This window comes from Peromyscus maniculatus, chromosome 20 (assembly GCF_049852395.1).
Source record: "Peromyscus maniculatus bairdii isolate BWxNUB_F1_BW_parent chromosome 20, HU_Pman_BW_mat_3.1, whole genome shotgun sequence".
In the NCBI taxonomy this organism is placed as follows: domain Eukaryota; kingdom Metazoa; phylum Chordata; class Mammalia; order Rodentia; family Cricetidae; genus Peromyscus; species Peromyscus maniculatus.
The window spans coordinates 69,697,172-69,719,132 of NC_134871.1; the positions used below are offsets into that span (position 1 = coordinate 69,697,172).

The 21,961-nt window shown below is 43.8% G+C and overlaps 1 protein-coding gene across 2 annotated transcripts in view; it reads right to left on the reverse strand.

Annotated features, from left to right (window-relative positions):
- The window catches only part of Fam186a (family with sequence similarity 186 member A), a 58,120-nt gene that overhangs the window by 27,925 nt on the left and 8,234 nt on the right, over nucleotides 1–21,961 (reverse strand). For both annotated transcript variants that reach the window (XM_076556758.1, XM_076556759.1), the window contains exons 2-3: nucleotides 11,862–12,078; nucleotides 11,340–11,510 (exon numbers count right to left, since the gene is read on the reverse strand). In XM_076556758.1, coding sequence (XP_076412873.1) covers nucleotides 11,340–11,510; nucleotides 11,862–12,078 — 388 coding nt within the window. The remainder of the gene's footprint in view (nucleotides 1–11,339; nucleotides 11,511–11,861; nucleotides 12,079–21,961) is intronic.

The following is a 21,961-nucleotide window of genomic DNA, read 5'->3' on the forward strand; positions in this document are numbered from 1 at the left end:
ATACCTTAGATCCTAAGGCCTAAATAGGTTGGAGGTGAATGATTTTAACACAGCAGGGGGTTGTGGGGTGGGAGGAGAGGAGAGGGCTTAGTGAGATAAGGCCATGAAACCTGACAATGAGTATAATCCCTGGGATTCACACTGCGGAAGGAGAGAACCGACCCCCCTCAAGTTACTCTCTGACCACCACACATGTGCCCCATAAATAAATAAATAAATAAATAAATAAATAAATAAATAAATAAATAAATAAATGTTGTTTTTTTTAATGTAAGGGATCTGGAGAGATGGCTGAGTGTTAAGAGCACTGGCTGCTCTTCCAAAGGACACAGTTCAATTCCCAGCACCCAGATCCAGCCATCTGGAACTCCAGTTCCATGGCATTTGATGCCCTCTTCTGGCCTCCAGAGACACCAGACATGCAAGTGATACACAGATATACTTACAGGCAAAACACCCATACACATAAAATTGAAAAATAAAAATAAAAAGCCTGTCATGGCAGAAAAATGGATGGAACTAGAAAATATCCTGAATGGTGATATTTTATTTGTGCTGAAATGTGATTTTATTTGTATGTCAATAAAGTTGCCTGGGGATCAGAGCTAAGAGAAAGTCATTTAGCAGAAGTCTGGTAGTGGTAGCACAGGCCATTAATCCAATCACATGGCAGGCAAAAATCTATGTGTGTTCAAGAACACAGCTGAGCAGTGACCTTTAATCTCAGTACCAACCATAGAGACCTGGAGGTCTGTATAGACAGGCAGTGATGAGGAAGTCATGTGGTTGGGTTTACAGTCAATGAGAAGGCAGAACAGAAAGGCAATAAAAAGACGGGACACAGGAAGAAGGTCTCTCTCAGGGGAAGGACGGCAGTGAGTGGTAAGATAAGGCAGTCTTAGCTCTTGGCTGCTGTTCCATCTCTGGGCTTTTAACTCTTTATTTGGCTCTGTGTTTCTTATTTAATAAGACTGCTTAGAATCACATCTACATTTGGTGCCCATGTGGCAAGAATTCATTAAAAACCATTGGTGGTTACAGGCCCAGCCCACCCCCGGCCCAGCTCAGCCCTGACTCAGCCAGAGTTTGCAGGCCCTAGGCCCGGCCGGCCGGGGCCACTGGTCCGGCTGCAGGCACCACTGGTCCAGCTGCAGGCTGTCAGAGCTGCACTCAACTGGAGCTGCAGGCCGTCAGAGCTGCACTCAACTGGAGCTGCAGGCCGTCAGAGCTGCACTCAACTGGAGCTGCAGGCCTTCAGAGCTGCACTCAACTGGAGCTGCAGGCCGTCAGAGCTGCACTCAACTGGAGCTGCAGGCCGTCAGAGCTGCACTCAACTGGAGCTGCAGCTGTGTGGAGTTGCTTGCGGCCGAATCACCAACTCACGTGGTCCGAGCTTAAGGAAGCCACAGCTTAGGCTCCAATCGGCTCAAGTGGGAGCGCGTGGCTGGATTTCAGCTTTTAGCCAGAACTCATGGCTACACTTTTTTTTTTCTTTCTCTCTCTCTCTTTGGATTCCCATCTCGGACACTAGGTAGCTGTTTTGAAATTACCTCGGATTTCTACTGTTCTACACAAACTTGGTAAGTCAATTAAGATATCAGATATTTTAAAGGAAAAAAAAACTACTTAAAAGAGAAAAAAATTTCCACATTAAAAAAAATGGGTATTATCTGTAAAATAGAAGAAAATTGGTCTTTGTTTGATAAAACTTTAGGCAGTCTGAAAATGGAACAATTATATGAGAAGATTAATGTTGGTGGGATGTACATTACACCAATTATTCACACTATTACTTTCCTTATCCTTATTTTACTATTTAAAAAGATAGTCAATTTAAGTGTCAGGATAAAAGCTTTAGAAAAACCTGTTAAAATGAATTATAGAGAAATTCAGACTCAGACAGAAGAATTTAAGGGTGAAATTACTTCAGGATTGGATTATAAGGTTACAGAAAGAAAACCTGTTTTCAAACAATCAAACATAATTTATCTGGTAACTGTACAGCAGCTACCTGGTCAAGTGAATGTACAAAATAATTGGAATCCAATTGAAATATTAGATTTAAGAAGGTTTAAGGAGGCAATAGTATCTTACGGCCATTTTTATGGCTTATCTTATCCATTTGTAAAGCAAATGTTAAACTCCTGGTCGACTTGTAATAGGATTGTTCCTCGGGACTGGAAAGAGCTGGTAAATGCTGTCCTGGAACCCGGGGCACAGCTGCAGTGGTGGATGTGGTTCAGAGATGAGGCTAAAAACATAGAAAGTCAGTGGAGGGCTAGAGGTGTGGAAATCTCCCAGGATCAGCTTCTTGGAGAAGGCCAATATGCTGAAATACAAAGACAATGTTTATATGATAACCAAACCCTAATTCTATGTCAAATGGCAGCCATGAATGCATGGGACAGAATTGAGGAAGCAGGAAAGAAAACTGAGTCATTCACAAAAGTTATACAGAGCCCAAAAGAATCCTTCATGGATATCTTACAAAGAGTGACTTCAGCAGTAAATAGAATGGTCCCAAATTCAGAAGCTAGCCAGAAAATAATCTAATCTTAGACTTTTGAGAATGTGAATGCAGCATGCAAGAGAATAATCAGGATGTTAAAGGCAAGATCTGCACCCTTAGAAGACTGGATTAGAGACACGTTTAATGTTGAGTCTCATGGCCATGATGATATGTGGATAGGAGAAGCAATTTCAAGAGGTTTGAGGAATTATCATATATTTTGGATGTGGAAAGCAAGGTCATTTGAAAAGGGACTGTAAACAGGGCATTCCTAAAAACAATGTTTCTTCAAGGAACAATGGCAACAGAATGCCCCTTCCTTCTGGAGTATGCAGAAGGTATGGTAAGGGTAAACATTGGACCAACAAATGTGATCAACATGGGACAGACATGGTAATACTTAGCCTCAGTCTTTGGGAAACTCCCAGAGGGGCCTCAGGCAGGCCCCCACAGCAAATAAAACTGGATTTGCTGCAGTTGTAGAAGAAACCCCTACTCAGAGCAACTAAATAACCAAATGCCTATTGGAATAAACCAGGATGCTCGGGGTGATGGAACAGTTGAGACAGAGAGAACAGAAAATTCAGGAGAAACCATAAAGAAAATTTTTTGGCAAACTTCTATAAATGAACAAAGACCAAAATTAACAATAAGAATAAATGATGGTTTGTTGTCTGGTCTGGTAGACACAGGAGCTGACGTGACCATAATTGCAACAGAATTTTGGCATCCAACTTGGCCTCTTCAGGAGGTAAGCATTCAGCTGTTAGGAATTGGAACTTTATCTGTAGTGAAACAGAGTGTAAGATGGCTGGAATGTATAGGTCCAGAAGGACAGAGAGGAAAAATTAAAACCACATGTGGCTAACATAACTATGAACCTGTGGGGTCGAGACTTGTTGCAACAATGGAATACTCAGATTAACATCCCTCCAATCTCAGAAACAAATCATAAACTAGCACATATTTCTGAGAGAAATATTAGAAGGTATTATTCTAATGAGTGGTCACCAGCCATCCAGATTGCACAAGAAAAAGGCACAACAACTGATGATCTTTGAAAGACACCAACAGCTCTACATTTAAAATGGTTAACAGACAAGCCTGTATGGGTCCAGCAATGGCCTTTAACAACAGAGAAACTCCAGGCTTTAGAAGAGCTGGTACAAGAGCAGTTAAATACTCAGCATATTGAAGAATCAACCAGCCCTTGGAATTCTCCTGTATTTGTTATTAATAAGAAATCTGGTAAATGGAGAATGGTAACAGACCTTAGAGCAATTAACAAAGTAATTCAGTCAATGGGCTGTCTACAATCTGGAATTCCTTTGCCTACTCTATTACCTAAAGGATGGTCTCTTATAGTTATTTATATTTAATATATATATATTTATATATTTAATATATATATATATTTATATTTAAAAGACTATTTCTTTTCAATACCTTTACAAGAAAAAGACAGAGAAAGATTGGCTTTCACAGTGCCTACTTATAATAATTCTCAACTGGTTAAGAGATATCAATGGAGGGTCCTCCCACAGGGAATGTTAAATAGCCCAACCCTGTGCCAATATTTTGTGCAACAGCCATTGGAAGTGATACGTAAAAATTTTCCTAGATCTATAATTTATTATTATATGGATGCTATTTTACTAGCTGACTAAAATGCAGATACTTTAGAAAGAATGTTTGAAGAAGTAAAGAAAATTTTGCCTTGCTGGGGATTACAAATTGCTCCTGAAAAGATACAAAGAGGAGATTCTATTAATTATTTAGAATATAAAATAGAGCTACAAAAATTTAGAACCCAAAAGGTACAAATTAAGAGAGATCGACTACAGACTCTTAATGACTCTCAAAGATTATTTGGAGATATTTCTCATCTACAAACAATTCTTGGGGTAAAAAATGATAAACTGAATAATTTGTTCAAAACCTTAGAAGGTGACAAGGACTTAAATAGTCCAAGAGAATTATCACCTGAAGCTGAGAAAGAATTGGCCTTGGTAGAAAAGAAAGTGTAGGAAGGACACGTGGATTGTATCGATCCAAAACTGGATTGCATTTTGGTTATTTTACCCTCTAGGCATTCTCCTACAGTAATTTTAATACAGAGGGAAGATATTACATTGGAATACATATTTTACCAAATAAACCAAATAAAAGATTAAAAACTTATGTGGAAAAAATCTCTGACTTGATTTTAAAAGGAAAACTGAGACTTCGTCAATTAGCAGGAATAGACCCAGCAGAAATTGTCGTACCTTTAACTAAGGAAAACATTGAAAAATTATGGGCACTAAGTGAACCTTGGCAAAGAGCTTGCAGTAATTTTTTGGGAGAGATTAACAGCAAATATTCCAAAAGCAATAGAATTGATCTTATAAAGAGAGCTGATTTGATTTTGCCTCGAATTGTATGGGAAACACCCATATCTGGAGCTCGTACATTTTATATAGATGCAAACAAACAAGGAAAGGCAGGTTACAAATCAGAAAATTTAAGTAAAGTGGTTCAAAGTCCTTATAATTCAGTTCAAAATCTGAATTCTATGGCATTCTGTTGATATTAATGGATTTTTCAGAACCTCACAACATAGTTACTGACTCTCAGTATGCTGAAAGAGTGGTATTACATATTGAGACTACAGAATTTATCCCTGATGAGTCAGAATTAACTTCACTATTTATTCAGTTTCAAGATATAATCAGGAAAAGGAGTCATCCTTTATATATAACTCACATCTGATCCCATATGGGTCTGCCAGGCCCTCTAGCACAAGGTAATGATGAGATTGATAATTTATTGATAGGAAACGTGCTGGAGGCCTCACAATTTCATAAAAAACATCATGTCAATAGCAAAGGTTTAAAAAGGGATTTTTCCATAACCTGGCAACAAGCCAAGGAAATTGTAAGGAAATGTCCTACTTGTTCCTTTTACAATTAGACGCCATTACCAGCAGGATGTAACCCAAAATGTATTCAGAGGAATAAAATCTGGCAGATGGATGTGTTTCACTTTGCAGAATTTGGAAAATTGAAATATGTACACCATACCATTGATACTTATTCAGGATTTCAATGGGCAACTGCTTTGAGTTCTGAAAAAACTGATTCTGTAATCACTCATTTGCTAGAAGTTATGGCCATCATGGGTATACCTGCACAAATTAAAACTGACAATGCTCCATCATATGTCTCTGTTAAAATGAAACAATTTTTTGCTTGTTACCATATAAAGCATATTACAGGTATACCACATAATCCTACAGGCCAAGTAGTTATAGAAAGATCAAACAGAACTCTAAAGGATATGCTAAATAAACAGAAAGGAGTTTTAACTGGACTTTTAACTCTTTATTTGGCTTTGTATTTCTTATTTAATAAGACCGTTTAGAATTACATCTACAATCCTGAGTGAGGTAACCCAGACTCAGAAGGACAAACATGGTATGTACTCACTCATAAGTGGATACTAGATATAAAGTAAAGGACAATCAGACTGCAACCCACAGATCCAGGGAGGCTGCCTAGCAGGGGGGACCCTAGGATGACTGTGGCTTATAATAAGTTTTGGTTTTGCCCAATCACTGGGCAAGCTTTAGTGAAACATTTCACTATTAGGATAAGAATTTGTACTATATCAAGCTAATGAAAGAAAATGCTGTCTGTACTTTCAGGAGGGGAGGCTAAAATCTTTTTAGATTATGGATTAGCCTATAGAAAAATGTCTGCCATAAATCAAACAGTGAAGGGGAAGATGAATAGGAATCTCACATACACAATTTAAGTAAAACATAACTCTCTGAACAGATGAAGATAGGTTTCTTCTGTATCCCAGAATCTAATCAACATTTATATGTATAATTCAGGTATCATTTGGCTTAAAAGGGCTAATTAGGAAATGTTATCATTTCTACTATTTTCTATGGAGAAAATATTTTCCAGTTTCAAATAACCCTGGACTTTTGAATTATAACCTGTGTTTATGTTCAAGCTTTCTGTGTATTATTTTTCCTGTAATTGTACATAAAATGTTTCTACATTCAAAAAAAGGACAAATAGTATAGAATTGTATTACATGAAATATATAGAATATACAAATTCATAGAGACAGAAAGATTAGATGTTATCTCAAGATGGAGAAGAAAGAAAACTAGAGTAATGATTTCCTAAGTACAGAATCTCTGTTTCATTTTGTTTTGTTTTCAAAAGATTTATTTATTATGTATAGAGTGAGTGTTCTGTCTGCGGGCCAGAAGAGGGAGCCAGATCTCATTACAGATGGTTGTGAGCCACCATGTGGTTGCTGGGAATTGAACTCAGGACCTCTGGAAGAGCAGCCAGTGCTCTTAACCTCTGAGCCATCTCTCCAGCCCCGAAAATCTCTGTTTTATGTGATGGGAAAGCCCCACAAATGGACAGTAGTATCAGAACATAATATCATGGATGTAATAAATCAGTGTAATTAATGAATTTTAAAAAGCCTGTCAGGGGTCACATGGTGTGGCTCAGTGGGCGAGAGCACCTGACAGTGAGCCTGACAGCCTGAGTTTGGTCCCTGGGGCCCACATGGTGGAACTAATCCTCCCAAGATGTCCCCTTGTACTCCACAGCAAGCCACGCACCTGCTAGGGATAGTGCTGCAAAGCTGACACCCTAGCTACTCAGGGGGTTGAGGCAGGAGGATCACAAGTTTAAAGACAGCCTCAGAAAGATAATGAGTCCTCCCTCCAATAAAAATAAATATGATTCTAGAGACTGTAAAGGACATTGGGTACTGATAAACAGTGTCAGGAAGTTATTGAAGGCACCAACACACATGCACCTAACAATTGAGCCCCAAATGTGTGAAAGAAAACCTTAAAGGGTGAACAGGAAATAGATGATGTAGCGTGGTGGTGGTGGCGGCGGCGGCGGCGGCGGCGGCGGCGGCGGCGGCGCACACCTTTCATCCCAGGACACAGGAGCCAGAGTCAGGTGGATCTTCATGAGTTCGAGGCCAGCTTGGTCTACATCAGGGGTTCCAAGGCAATCTAGGCTACATGGTGTCCAGCAAGGAGGTGCATGCTGCAGTTCCTAACAACTACCTGAGTTCAATTCCCCAGAACCTTCCTAGTGGACAGGGAGGGCTGATTCCCACAGCTTGCCCTCTGACCTCCACGTATAATTATATGTGTATGTGTGTGTATATACATATGTGTGTGCACGCGCGCGCGCGCGCACACACACACACACACACACGAATAAATAAATGTATCAAATTTTAGAGTCCAGTATCCCATTCTCAATAACAAGTAGAACAATGCCACAGAAAATCAGTAAATGCACAGAAAGTTTGTAAATTGTAAATCAGTTCCACCCATCGATAGTTTAGCCATGTACTTTTAATGCACACCTGGACCCTTCTCCAGGGTCAGCCATATGCTAGACCTGAAAACAAGCCTCTGTCATTTCAGATGATTAACATGATATGAATGGTCCTTAAATTTGGTGGAATGCACACATCATGTCAATCACCTATCCGTCTATCTAATGGAGTATAGATAGTCTCTCATTTATTATCCTTTTCAAATGATCCTCCTGCCTCTGCCTCCCAAGTGGTTGGAACTAAAGGCACCACTGTGCCTGGCTTGATACAAGTTCTTAGCACAGTACTAAAGCCGTGATTGTCAAAAGGAAACCTGCTAAGTCAATTGGCGCTTACCAAAATTAAATATTGTGGGTCTTCAGACGAAGATGAAAAACTACAGCTTGGGAGAAAATATTTACGAACCCCTTTTCTGATAAAGAGCTTCTATATAGCCAGGTGTGGTGTCACATGTGTAGGATTCCAGCATTTGGGAGCCTGTGGCAGAAGGATGGCGAGTTCAAGACAGCCCAAGCTACATAGCAAGATCTGGAGCAGCCTGGACTATGTGGTGAGACATGCTGAGATGCTAGCTCAAAACAAAACAACAACAAACTTTTGAAAGGGGCATATCCAAAAGATACCAAGAAATGATATGATGGATTAAAGCAGCAGGAACGTTTCTGCTTTGATCATCCCAGGCTATAAAGCTGTAAGGGAGAGTGCTGAGAGGTCACGTGGTGCTGAAGACTAACAACTAGCCCGACTTGGGAGCAGTGAGGCACTTCCTTAGCTCCTTCAAAACTCCCTGTCTAGGCCAGGCTGGGCCGCAGACTTGGTCACAGGGAGAGCCAACAACAGCAAAACACCCTGAGGGTAAACATATCCTGCCCCTCAGAACAGCTAAAGGTGAATTGTCTCCAACAGACGGCCATGTTCATCCCGTGGTATAAAAATGCCTGCAGTAGAGAGGCAAGCTGGAAACTCAGACATGGAGAGAGAACACAGAGGAAAATTCCAACTGCCTTAGTTGATTTCTGCTTGATGTTGCAAGCCCTGAATGGATGATGCTTCCACGGTTTGCTTTCCCCTTTGGTGGGGTAAGTGAGAGATGAGATGGGGTCTCACTGTGTAGTCTTGGCTGGCCTGGAGCTTTCTGTGTAGACCAGGGTAGCCTCAGACCCACAGATCCACTTGCCTCAGCCTGGGATTAAAGGCATGGCCACCACACCTGGGTTTGGTTTAATAAGGCGACTCTTCTCTGCTGGATGTTGTAAATCGATGTGCTGTTTTGTTTGTCGGTCTGCTGCTTCTGTCTGCCTGCTACGGCTATTCCTTTACTTTTTCTGCCTGCATGTCTAATAAGTGGAAATAAACGGAAAGCACAGCCAACACAGGTCTATAGGAATCCCATTCGGAATTCTCTGTGTACAATTTTTTTTTTGGGGGGGAGTTCAAGACAGGGTTTCTCTGTGTAACTTTGCACCTTTCCTGGAACTCCCTCTGTAGCCCAGGCTGGCCTCAAACTCACAGAGATCCACCTGCCTCTGCCTCCTGAGTGCTGGGATTAAAGGCGTGTGCCACCACCGCCCGGCCTCTGTGTACAGTTTTAAATGCAGTTAAAAAATAAAAGGGGCTGGAAAGAGTTAAGAGCACTGGCTGCTCTTGCAGAGATACCAGTTTCAATTCCCAGCACCTACATGGAGCTCACAGTCATTTGTAACTCCAGTTCTGGGGGGCTCTGACACCCTCTTCTGGCCTCCATGGGCATCAGGCATGCATGTGGTACACAGACACACGTATGCAAAACATCTATACACATAAAAAATAAAAATGAAAAGTTTATAGGAAAATAAAAGATGAACTGGATGTGGTGGCATTCATTTGCAGTCCCAGGATTTGAGAGGTAGTGGCAGTAGGATTAGGAGTTCGAGGTCACCCTTGGCTACATAGGAAGTCCAAGGCCAGCTCAGAATATAGGAGACTGTCTCAAAAAAAAAAAAAAAAAAAAAAAAAAAAAAAAAAAAAACCTGAGGAGATGAGGAGTAAAAACATGCAAAAGGACAAGTATTTAATAGACATTTTCACCAAAGCAGATGTAAGAGTGACTGAAAAGCACATATTATTTAGTCTCATTACCTATTAGGAATGTGAAATGTAATTATGCAGGAAATACCTCTTCACAAGTGGTAGCCTGGGTAATAAAAGAATAATGAGTGTTGAGGATGTAAAAAGGCTAGAGCTTTCCTACACTACAGACAGAAATGAAAAACAGTGAGCCACTTAGAAAACAGATTTACACCAGGTGGTGGTGCGCATGCCTTTAATCCCAGCACTCTGAGGCAGAGTCAGGCAGATCTCTGTGAGTTTGAGGCCAGCCTGGTCTACAGCATGAGATCCAGGACAGGCACCAAAACTACACAGGGAAACCCTGTCTCAGACCCCCCCCCCAAAAAAAACCAAAACCAAAACCAGGTTTACTATATGATCAAGCAATTCTACTTGTCTACAAGTACTGTACATGCCCACAAACTGAAACACGTCCCTCACAGAAACGTGAACATGTATGTTTAGAACAGCATTCAGAAAAGCCAAACGTGGAGAACATCCAAGTATCCCCCAGTTGGAACACATCAACCAGATGTAGTACATCTGACAACCACACAGAAAGCTCAACAGAGCAGTGTGCCCTACATCATTGCTGAGGAAGCATTAGGCTGACTGGAAGAAGGCAGGCAGGACAGACCTCCCAAAGCAGCGAGGTGTAGGAGCTCACATCTGTAATCCCAGCATTCAGAAGGCGGTAACAGGAGAATCTCGAGTTCCAGGCCAGCCTTAATTACATAGCAACACTCTGTCTCAACAGAATAAAACAAAAACCCCCATATAATCTGATCGTCTATATAAAATAGCCCAAATAAATTTACTGGGACAAAATAGATTGATTAATGGTTGTCGAGGGCTGTGGATGGGAATAAAGTCTGCCTACACATGAGCACAGATCTTTCTGGATAAAATCAGACTGCCATGGGCTGGGGGTGTGGCCAGTGGTGGAGTGCCTAGCAAGCTGGAGGCTCCGAGTTCAACCTCCAGCGCCACCACCAAGCAGTGGCAAGCTGCCCACAGCACAGCAACTGGGAGCTGACAGAGACAATTGTGCACTTGACACATGTACCTTTTATGGAATGCAAGTTACACCTCCATAAAGCTGTATTTAAATTTTTATTTTATGTGTACCAGGGTTTTGTCTACATAGATGTCTGTGCGCCATGTACATGCAATGCCTGAGGAAGCCAAAAGAAGGCTGTTTCCACCGGAACCAGAGCTGCCGTCTGGGTGCTGGGAATGGAACCCAGATTCTCCAGAAGAGCACCTAGTGCTCTTAACCACTGAGCCATCTCTCCAGCTGCCAGTAAAGAGCTGTATTTTGGTAATAGGTCAAACCCCGCTTCCAAGCATTGTAAAGCACGCTTACCTAACTTTTTCTTTTGTCTCTTCTTTTCTTCTAAGAGCAATGTGGTGATCTGACAGAGAGTATTGATACTGCCGTCCATCTCCTTCAGCATCTCGGGCAGCAGCTCCATCTGCGCAATCCAGTGGAGGTATTCATCAACATCAATCTCGGCCACCTCCGACAGCACAAAATCTTGGAGAGAGTGAAAGGAAACCATCTTATGGAATTACGTCCACACAGGCTTGTGATATTTGGTAACTCGACGACACAGCTCCATTGGGGAATAGAATTACCTGTGCTTAGTGCTATTCTGAGCCTTTTCTCTATTAAATAGTTATACAGGAAGAGACCTGGATAGAAGCCCACACAGTTAAATCAGCGAGTTAAGAAAATATTATCCAGGTTAAAAAGGCCTGAGTTCGCCTCCCTTCCTCGGCCCATCTTGCCTCCTTCATCTGCGAGTCCCTCGGCTTTTCTGCATGATTTAACCTCTCCACCTCTATTTACTTTCTCCCTTCCCTCTGAACCCAGCCAGACACTCACTCCATTCTTCTAGCCAGGACAGAAGTTTGGTGAGAAGCTTTTCTCTGATATCAATACTCTTAACGTGCCCAGCTATCTTCTCTAAGAACACCTTTCTCTTCTTTCTCTGGCTCTCTGAGATGGAGCCTCTCTTCCCAGGAGAGGTGCTGTCAATGGCATAGCGCGTCATTATCAGCTCCACTTTGCTCATTATTTCGATCAGCCGGGAAAGAATAGCCTGTGAAAGGGAGGAATAACAGGTTAGTTTGTGTGGTGGTTTGAATAGAAGTGCCCCCATTGGTCCAGAGGGAGAGGCACTGTAGGAGGTGTGGCCTTGTTGGAGTGGGTGTGGCTTTGTTGGAGGAAGTGCATCACTAGGGATGGGCTTTGAGGTCTCAGGTGCTCAAGCTAGGCCCGGTGTGTCTCTCTATTCTTGCTGCCTGTGGATCCGAATATGGAACTCTCAGCTGCCTCTCCAGCACCGTGTCTGCCTGCGTGCCACTGTGCTTCCTGCCATGATGACGTCGGACTAAACCTCTGAACTGTAAGCCAGCCCCGATTGAATGTTTTCCTTTATAAGAGTTGCTGTGGTCATGGTGTCTCTTCATAGCAATAGAGACCCTAAGGCAGAAGCTGGTACCAAGGACAGTATTGTTGTGATAGGCCTGGCCATGCTTTTGTTTGGAGGAATGTGAACATGGGGACTTGGAATGAGAAAAGCAGCTGAATGCTTGAAGTGGGGCTTCCAGGGCCATCCTAGTAGCAGCAGGGAAGGCAGTGGTGCTGAGGGTTTGGTCCAAAAGGTTTCAGAGAAGAATTTTAGTATGTGGCCTAGAGGTCGGTCTTGTATATTTTGGTGAAGAATGTGGCTGGTTTTTGCCCTTGTCCAAGGAGTCTGCCACAGGCTAAAGTGAAGGGATTTGGATTAATTCCATTAGCAAAGGAACTCTCGAACAGCCCAGTATAGACTCTGTTGTGTGGTCATTAGTGCTCACTCTTATGGAGATTTACAATGCAAAGGAGCAAGCTGAGCAAGGAAAAATACAAAAGGACAGTTCAAGAAAGGGGATGGAGCCCCGGGAAAAGGAATGGAGCTAAGTCCCGTGTTCCAGGAGGTCAACAGATTAAAGCAAAGCCCGAAGTTAAATGGAATAAAGGGAGCGGTGACCTCAGGGAAGACCCCACCCTGCTGAACTTCTACCTTATGAAAAGGAATTAAAGAACAGCTTTTAGGTCCAGTCACAGTGGCACATGCCCTTTATCCTAGCACTCAGGAGACAGAGGCAAGCAGGTCTTTGAGTTCAAGACTAGCCTCACCAGGCAGTGGTGGTGCATGCCGTTAATCCCACCACTCAGAAGGCAGAGGCAGGCAGATTTATGTGAGTTCGAGGCCAGCCTGGGCTACAGAGTGAGTTCTAGAAAAGGCACAAAGCTATACAGAGAAACCTTGTCTCGAAAAAACAAACAAACAAACAAACAAACAAAAAGACTAGCCTGGTTAACAGAGCAAGTTCTAGTACAGCCAAGCCTAGGCAGTGAAGATAACCATCGAGAACAGCAAGCTGGTGAAGATGTAATTGAATGGGGCTGGGGGCCGTGTTCCAGCCCCAGTAAGCAGCGGAACCTGGCAGCTTCAGCCACATGGCTCTGGCTTTAGAGTTAAGGATGGAAGAAACAGGTTATGGAATCTCCCTCCATGACTAAGGAGACCAGGCATGTGTCAGGGGTGGCCCTGAATGGAGGCTTAGAGAGGCCATTGTGTGAAGCTGTGAAGTTGAAGCCTGGATTGCCTTGGAGACTCCAAGATGTTGGAGATGCTAGAGCCATGAGGTAACTGCTGAGGAAAGCTGCTAATGAGAGTGGAACCGCCCCAAGAGGAAGAAGTGTGCTGCAGTCAACCAAGCTGAAAGGAGCTGGAGTCTGAAGAGCGCTTTGACACCAGACATGGAGACGCAGAGTTTGGAGTTTGCCTAGCTGGTTTTCAGTCTTGCCTTTGTCCAGTATTTCCTCAATGTCCTTCCCTTTCCTCCCTTTTGGAATGGTAATGTATATCCTGTGCCATTATATGTTGGAAGTATGTGATTTGCTTTTTTATTTTGATTTGACAGGGAATTACAGTTAAGAGATTAAGTGAGTCTCAGAAGAGACTTTGAACTTTTAAACAGTGCTGATACTGTGCTAGACTATGGGGACTTGAAGTTGGACTAAATGCGTTTTGCATTATGATATAGATATAAGCCTATGGGGGTCAGGGAATGCAACAAGTGGTGATTTGAATAAGAATGATCCCCAAAGGGAGTGGCGCTCCTAGGGGGTGTGGCCTTATTGGAGGAAGTCTATCACTGCGGGAGCCAATGAAATGTTTTCCTTTATAAGAGTGGCCACGGTCACAGTGTCTCTTCACAGCAATAGAAACTCTAAGACCATCTGAAAATAAATCTGGGGCATGTTTACTCTCAGAATGTCAGTAATCAACATAAACCTGACCTGTTCAAGTCTTGCTAGGGTAAGATGGCTCAGTGGTTAAAAGTGCCTGCTGCCAAGCCTGAGGACCCGAGTTTGGTCCCTGGGATCCACATAGTGTTAGAAAAGAACTGACTCCGGCAAGTTGCCTTCGGACTGCTACATGCATGACCTCTCACATACAACCAAACACCAAACAAACAAATAAAATAGAATTTTAAAAAATTCTTTGTTTTGTTTTATTTTTGTTTTTCAAGACAGGCTTTCTCTGTTTAGCCCTGCCTGTCCTGGAACTCACTATGTAGACCAGGCTGGCCTTGAACTCACAGAGATCCACCTGCCTCTGCCTCCCGAATGCTGGGATTAAATGCGTGCACCACCACCACCTGGCGAATTTTTAAAAATTCTTAAAGTCTTGTTAGTTAACTTGAGCTTTTGGGTGACTGGCCAAGAGGACTGTGAGTCCTAGGCCAGCCTGGGCAATATAGGAAGACCCTCCCATGTCAAAAACAAATGAAGTGTCCCTAGTATGGCTTTACTGAGTCCCAGATTTTCTCTTATCTAAAAAAAGAAAAGTCTTAGGTCAGGTGTGGCGGCTCATATCTGCAGTCACAGCACTCAGGAATTACAAGCAAGAATTCAAGGCCAGCCTAGGCTATTTAGGGGGTTTGAGGCCAACCTGGGCTACATGAGACCCTGTCTCAACAACTCTTCATATAAACAAAAAACAATTTTTTAGCTTTTATCTTCTAGCAAGACTGAACATTACTGGGTTTTGACCTGGCTCTTGGGTTTCAGCCCTGACCTTTTGATGGGTCCCTTGAAGGGAGGAGTGAAGAATTGAGAAATAGTAGGAAGAAATATAGACATAGACGGAGAGAAAGATGGAGACATAGCATAGCTTCAGGAGGGCCCTGGGTCAATACCCAGCAGCCTCAAGTTTATTTCTAATGGACTTTTTATACACTAGCAAGGGGAAAGGCAAAAGGCCTTTCCCTTTCAAGATCAAAGCACAATGTGCAATAGACCCTTCAAAACACCTGGAAACCACGCCCCATGGCAACGCATCTTGTGATTAGGCCTTAAAGTATAAGACACCCGGCAACCATGCCTTTGCACCCTATTATGCAGTCTTGGAGAGCAACATAAACTCTGACTCTCTGACCTTGAGTCATCACAAGTTGTAATCTGTGGGCTCCCACAGCTGGCCTGGGACCCAGCTGTGGCACTTTTGTTAAAATAGCATTTGGTGTGACTTAACATCTCCGAATGGCCTCTGTGTTATTTATAAAGCTAGACTATCAAAAGCAAAGTGTAAATTGCTTCCTTGCCATGGTAGTGGGCATTGAGCTGAGGCCTTGCACATCCTCTGCAGGCACCCTACCAGTAAACCGGTGTGTTTGGAATCCCAGCACGTGGGAGATGGAGGCAGAAAGATCAGAGGTTCAACGTCATCCTTGACTACACAGGACATTTGAGGCTAGCCTGGGCTACAAAAGACCCTGTCTCAAACACACAGTGGAAAACTGTACAAACACACTTGTCAGAATTATCAGAGAGAGGGGTTACTAGTATCTTCTAAGAAGGCACTGAGGGGTCTGGTGATATGGCTTCACCGGGAAAGGTGCTTGCTGCCAAACTGACAAGTGGAGTTTCATCCCCAGATCCTACTAATGGCAGGAGGGAACTGACTCCTGAGGGCTATCCTCAGACCTCCACACGGTGCTGTGGGATGTGAGCACTCGAACACACACATGTTATTTAGCTGCGTTGTGTTCTTACCCTGCAAGGAAACGTCACGAAACACGACAGAATCCGCTTATAAGAGTTTATTAGAAATACAGGGATAGAGAGTGCACAGGCCTGTGGGAGAGACACGTGCGTGGAGAAGAAGAGAGGACCGGGAATATGGTGCTCCGCTTTAAAAACCGGCTGGGGGCGTGGCCAGGTCACGTCACTACTCCACGCGTGTGCGTAGATCACATGGTCACGTTGCATGCTTACGGAGCCATGTAATGTCACGGATTCTGGTCACGCGAGATGCCTTGGCCGGAACTTGGCGGAGGTGTCCGGCCTGACCGGAATTGGCTAGGCGGAAGTGTCCGCCTGGTAAATGGGACCGTGTTGTGAACCCTTCAACACACATGCATGAGCGTGCACACGAACACCTATGCGCGCGCGCACACACACACTCACACACGTACAACACCTGTGCTGATTAGTCTGTTGTAAAACTTGACACAAGAAGGGTCATCTGGTGGCTTAGTCAGAGTTACTTTTACAGCCATGGAACAGCATGACCAAAAGGGACTTGGGGAAGAAATGGTTTATTTCGCTCACAGTTCTATAGAACAGTTCATCATCAAAAGCAGTGAGGGCAGGAACTCACACAAGACAGGAACCTGAGGCAGGAGCTGCTCCAGAGGCCATGGAGGGGTGCTGTTTACTGGCTTGCTTACAGCCCGACCTCATGGAGGCATTTTCTCAGCTGAGGCTCCCTCCCCGACTCTGAGGACTCTAGCTTGTGTCAAGGTGTCATAAAACTATCCAGCTCATCAGTCAAGAGGGAACATCAATTGAGAAAATGTCCCCATCAGACTGGTCTGTAGGCAAGCCTTTGAAGCATTTTCTTGATGAAGGGTTGATGTGGGCAGGCCCAGCCTCTGTGGGTGATACCACCCCTGGGAAGGTAGCCCTGAGTCATATAAGAGAGGAAACTGAGCAAGGTGTAAAAAGCGAGACGGTGAACAGCTCTCCTCCGTGACCTCTGCCTTGTTCTTGCCTCCAGGTTCCTGCCTCGGCTTCCCATGACCGTGCACTGTACCCTGAAGCCAAATTAACCCTTTCTTCCCCAAGTTGCTTTGGTCACAGTCTTTGTCACAGCAACAGAAAAAGCAAACTAAATTGTCCCAATAATAAGGCGCTGTTGCTAGTTGTATTAAGTGTTGCTACGATAAAGCTGAATTTGTATCAGGATCTGTTCGTAGCTACTCATTCACATTAATTTTAATGTGTGGCTATAATTAGTAGAGAATTTATTTATTTTTATTTATTTATTTATTTATTTATTTATTTATTTTCCAAGACATGGTTTCTCTTGGCTGTCCTGGAACTCTCTTCATAGACCAGGCTGGCCTTGAACTCACAGAGCTTCCGCCTGGCTCTGCCTCCCGAGTGCTGGGATTAAAGGTGTGTGCCACCACCTAGCATGAATGTAATTTTAAAAGAATCAAAGAAGTGTTGAAAACATTTTAAAGCCAGCCGTAGTGACACACATGTCCAAATCCCAGCAGCTGGCCACAGAGGGAATAGAGGTAGGAGGATCAGGAGTTTAAGGTCATCCCTGGCTGCATAGTGAGTTCAAGGCCAGCCTGAGCTACCTGAGATTCTGACTTAACAAAACAAAGATAAGGTATTTTGAGAAGGCACAGTGGAGGCTTAGTAGGTAAAAGAAATGTAAGCTGTAAGCGTGAGAATCTAAGTTCAAATCTGCATACAAGTTGAGCATGGTTAAGTGTGCCTATAACCCCAATACTGGGGTGGGGGGCAGAGATAGGCAGTTCCTAGAAACCCAGTGGCCAGCCATCTTAGTTGACATAGTAAGCTTCAGATTTGGTGAGAGATCTCTCAAAGGAGGAGAGTCATGAGGAAGGACCAATGGGTCATCCTCTGGCTACTGTGTGCTAGTACAAATAGATGTGCATATACCACACATATGCGCACACACACACACACACACACACACACACACACCACATTCTACACATAGAAACACCACATACCACACACACACACACACACACACACACACACAAGAACCTAGAATTCACAAAAATTTTCAAGTAATATCAAATATCAGTCTTGACATGGTTGGAGGTTGTTTGAAGGGGCCCCCCAAAAAAGCTTAACCACACAGCAGCCATGACAGGCTTAGGGGCCCAGACACAGCTTCTGTGACAGGCTTACTGGCAGGCAACACCCAGATCCAGGAAAAGCCTTAAGCTAATACCACCAGGGATCCACCTAGGGATGAGGAAGTACCTGACATCCCAAACATTCCAACCATTAGATAAGGTGGCCAGATGCCCTTGAGTCTAGCACACACCTATTTCTGTTTTACAGATACCCCTAGACAATTGTCAGCCAATCAGGGTGCTGGACCCTGAAAATCCTCTCACCCCAACCTCTGCTATGATAAAAACTCTGCCCCACCTGAGCTCAGGGCTCTCTGCTCTCACCCATGTGTTGGACGGACAGAGGGACCAAGCTCTGGAGCCTGAAATAAAGGCTCTTTGCTTTTACAGGCGGGATTCAGTCTCCATGGTGGTCTTTTGGGGGTCCCCACGATCTGGGCATAACAGCTGTCACTTTATGACTGCAGGTGCATTACAGAGCCATACAAATCAAGCCCTTCCACGAGGGAGACAAGCTAGTTTACACCCTGGAACAGAGAGGTCAACACTCAGGATACACAGTCAGATTATAAGGGGCCCCTAAACAGTTCGACCACACAGGTTCTGTGACAGGCTCACTGGCAGGCAACACCCAGATATAGGAAAAGCTATAAGCTGACACCACCCAGGGGTCTACCCAGGGATGAGGAAGTACCTAACATTCCAACCACTAAATAAGGTGGCCAGAAGTCCCTGAGTCTAGCACACAACTATTTTACAGACACCCCTAGACAAATGTCAGCCAATCAGGGTCCTGAACCATGGAAATCCCTCCACTCCAACCTCTGCTATGATAAAAATCCCACCCTGACTGGGCTCAGTGTCTCTCTCCACCTTTCTGTTTCTCAATTATCCCCTCTGTTAGTCCCGCTTATATTTCTTGCCTGGCTACTGGCCAATCAGTGTTTTATTTATTGACCAATCAGAGCAACACATTTGACATACAGACCATCCCACAGCACTCACTTGCTGCCCTGATTGCTACCTCAGCATGTACGTTCTCAGCGGCTGCTCCAGCACCATGCCTGCTTTCTTATTGCCAGGTTCCCCACTGCTGTGGATATCGCTCTATATAAATAAAACACTGATGGCCAGTGACTAGACAGGAAGTATTGGCGGGACAAGGAGAGAGGAGAATTGGGGAAACAGGAAGAAGGAGGGAGAGACACTGCAGCCACCACCAGGACAAGCAGCATGTAAAGACGCCAGTAAGCCACCAGCCACATGGCAAGGTATAGATTTATAGAAATGGGTTAATTTAAGATATAAGAACAGTTAGCAAGAAGCCTGCCACGGCCATACAGTTTGTAAGTAATATAAGCGTCTGAGTGATTATTTTTATAAGTGGATTGTGGGACTGTGGGGCTTGGGGAACCTGCAGAGACGTTCTCCAGCAACACCCCACCTTGGTGATCATGGATTCAGTTCTGAAACTGCAAGCAAGACCCCAGTGAAATGATTTCTTCCATCAGCTGTTTGGTCTGGGTGTCTCCTCACAGCCATGGAAAAGCAACAAAGACAGGATACAAATGGGAGAAGAATTCCTCCTGTCCCTAGATGACGTGGTACCAAAGGACTCTACAGACTCTGCCGGACCAGTGTCCGCTGGATCTGACAAACACTTTCAGCCAAGTTGCAGAATACACAACCAGTATACAAAATACAAAACCCAGCCGCTCTTCTACATACCAGTGTATGGGCTTTTCTGTTGCTGTGATGAAACACCAGGAACAAAGAAACTGATAGAAGAGTGTGCTTATTTGGGCTTGTGGTTCCAGAGGGTTAAAAATCCATTCCATCAGGACGATGAAGCATGGCAGTATCTTGCCCACCTTAGACGGTGACAAGGACTTAAATAGTCCAAGAGAATTATCAGCTGAAGATGAGAGAGAATTGGCTTTGGTGGAAAAGAACTGACAGATTAAGGTAGATGTGTTGGCACACGTCTTTAATCCCAGCACTGGGGAGGCAGAGGCAGGCAGATCTCTGTGAGTTTGAGGCCAGCATGGTCTACAGAGTGAGTTCCAGGACAGTCAGAGCTGTGTAGAGAGACCCTGTCTGAAAAAAAAAAAAATAATAAAACTCCTTAAAAGAAAACCCAAAAAAACTAGAAACAAACCTAATCTAGAAGGTAGAGTAGCCCTACAGTAAAAATCTGGGGTCAGAGACAGAATAGCCACAATATTAAACATAAGTTAGGCAGTGGTAGCACACTAGCATTCCAGAGGCAGAAATCCATCTGTTCAAGGATACAGCTAAGCATGGTGACACATGCCTTTAATTCCAGAAAGCGAGTCTTTAATCCCAGGGAGTGATGGTAGAAAGCAGAAAGACATATAAGGCATTAGGACCAGAAACTAGAAGCATTTGGCTGGTTAAGCTTTCAGGCTTCTAGCAGCACAGTTCAGCTGAAAGCCATTCAGATATGAGGACACAGAGGCTTCCAGTCTGAGGAAACAAGATCAGCTGAGAAGTTGGCCAGGTGAGGTTAGCTGTGGCTTGTTCTGTCTCTCTGACCATCCAGCATTTCACCCCAATAACTGGCCCCGGATTTGATTTTATTAATAAGAACTTTTAAGATTCCTGCTACATGGTGCTTTCTCAGAAAATTGGGAATCGATCTACCTCAAGACACAGCCATACTACTCTTGGGCATATACCCAAGGAATGCGCAATCATACCACAAAGATACATGCTCATCTATGTTCATAGCAGCACTATTTGTAATAGCCAGAACCTGGAAACAACCTAGATGCCTGTCAACTGAAGAATGGATTAAGAAAATGTATTGCTGGGCGGTGGTGGCGCACGCCTTTAATCCCAGCACTCGGGAGGCAGAGCCAGGTGGATCTCTGTGAGTTCGAGGCCAGCCTGGGCTACCAAGTGAGCTCCAGGAAAGGCACAAAGCTACTCAGAGAAACCCTGTCTTGAAAAACCAAAAAAAAAAAAAAAAGAAAAGAAAAAGAAAATGTGGTACATATACACAATGGAGTACTACTCAGCAGAGAAAAACAATGACATCATGAAATTTGCAGGTAAATGGATGGAACTAGAAAATACCATCCTGAGTGAGGTAACCCAGACCCAGAAGGACAAACATGGTATGTACTCACTCATAAGTGGATTCTAGATATAAAGCAAAGAACAATCAGACTGCAACCCACAGAACCAGGGAGGCTACATAGCAGGGGGGACCCTAGGATGACTGTGGCTTATAATAAATTTTGGTTTTACTCAATCACTGGGCAAGCCTCGATAAAACATTTCACAATTAGGATAAGAATTTGTACTGTATCAAGCCGATAATAGAAAAAATAAAATAAAATGATAAAAAAAAAGCATCCTATGAGATGAACAACGTGTTAGCTAATTTTATGTCAACTCCACACAACCTATAGTCATCTGAGAGGAGGGAACCTCAATTGAATAAAAGCCTCCAGAAGATCTGGCTGTGAGAAGACAAGCAGGTAGAGCATTATCTTAATTAGTGATTGACGGGGAAGGGCTCAGTCCATTGTTGGTGGGGCCGTCCCTGGGCTGGTGGTCCTGGGTTCTATAAGAAAGCAGGCTGAGCCAGGCGGTGGTGGCACACGCCTTTAATCCCAGCACTCGGGAGGCAGAGGCAGGTGGATCTCTGTGAGTTCGAGGCCAGCCTGGGCTACCAAGTGAGTTCCAGGAGAGGAACAAAGCTACACAGAGAAACCC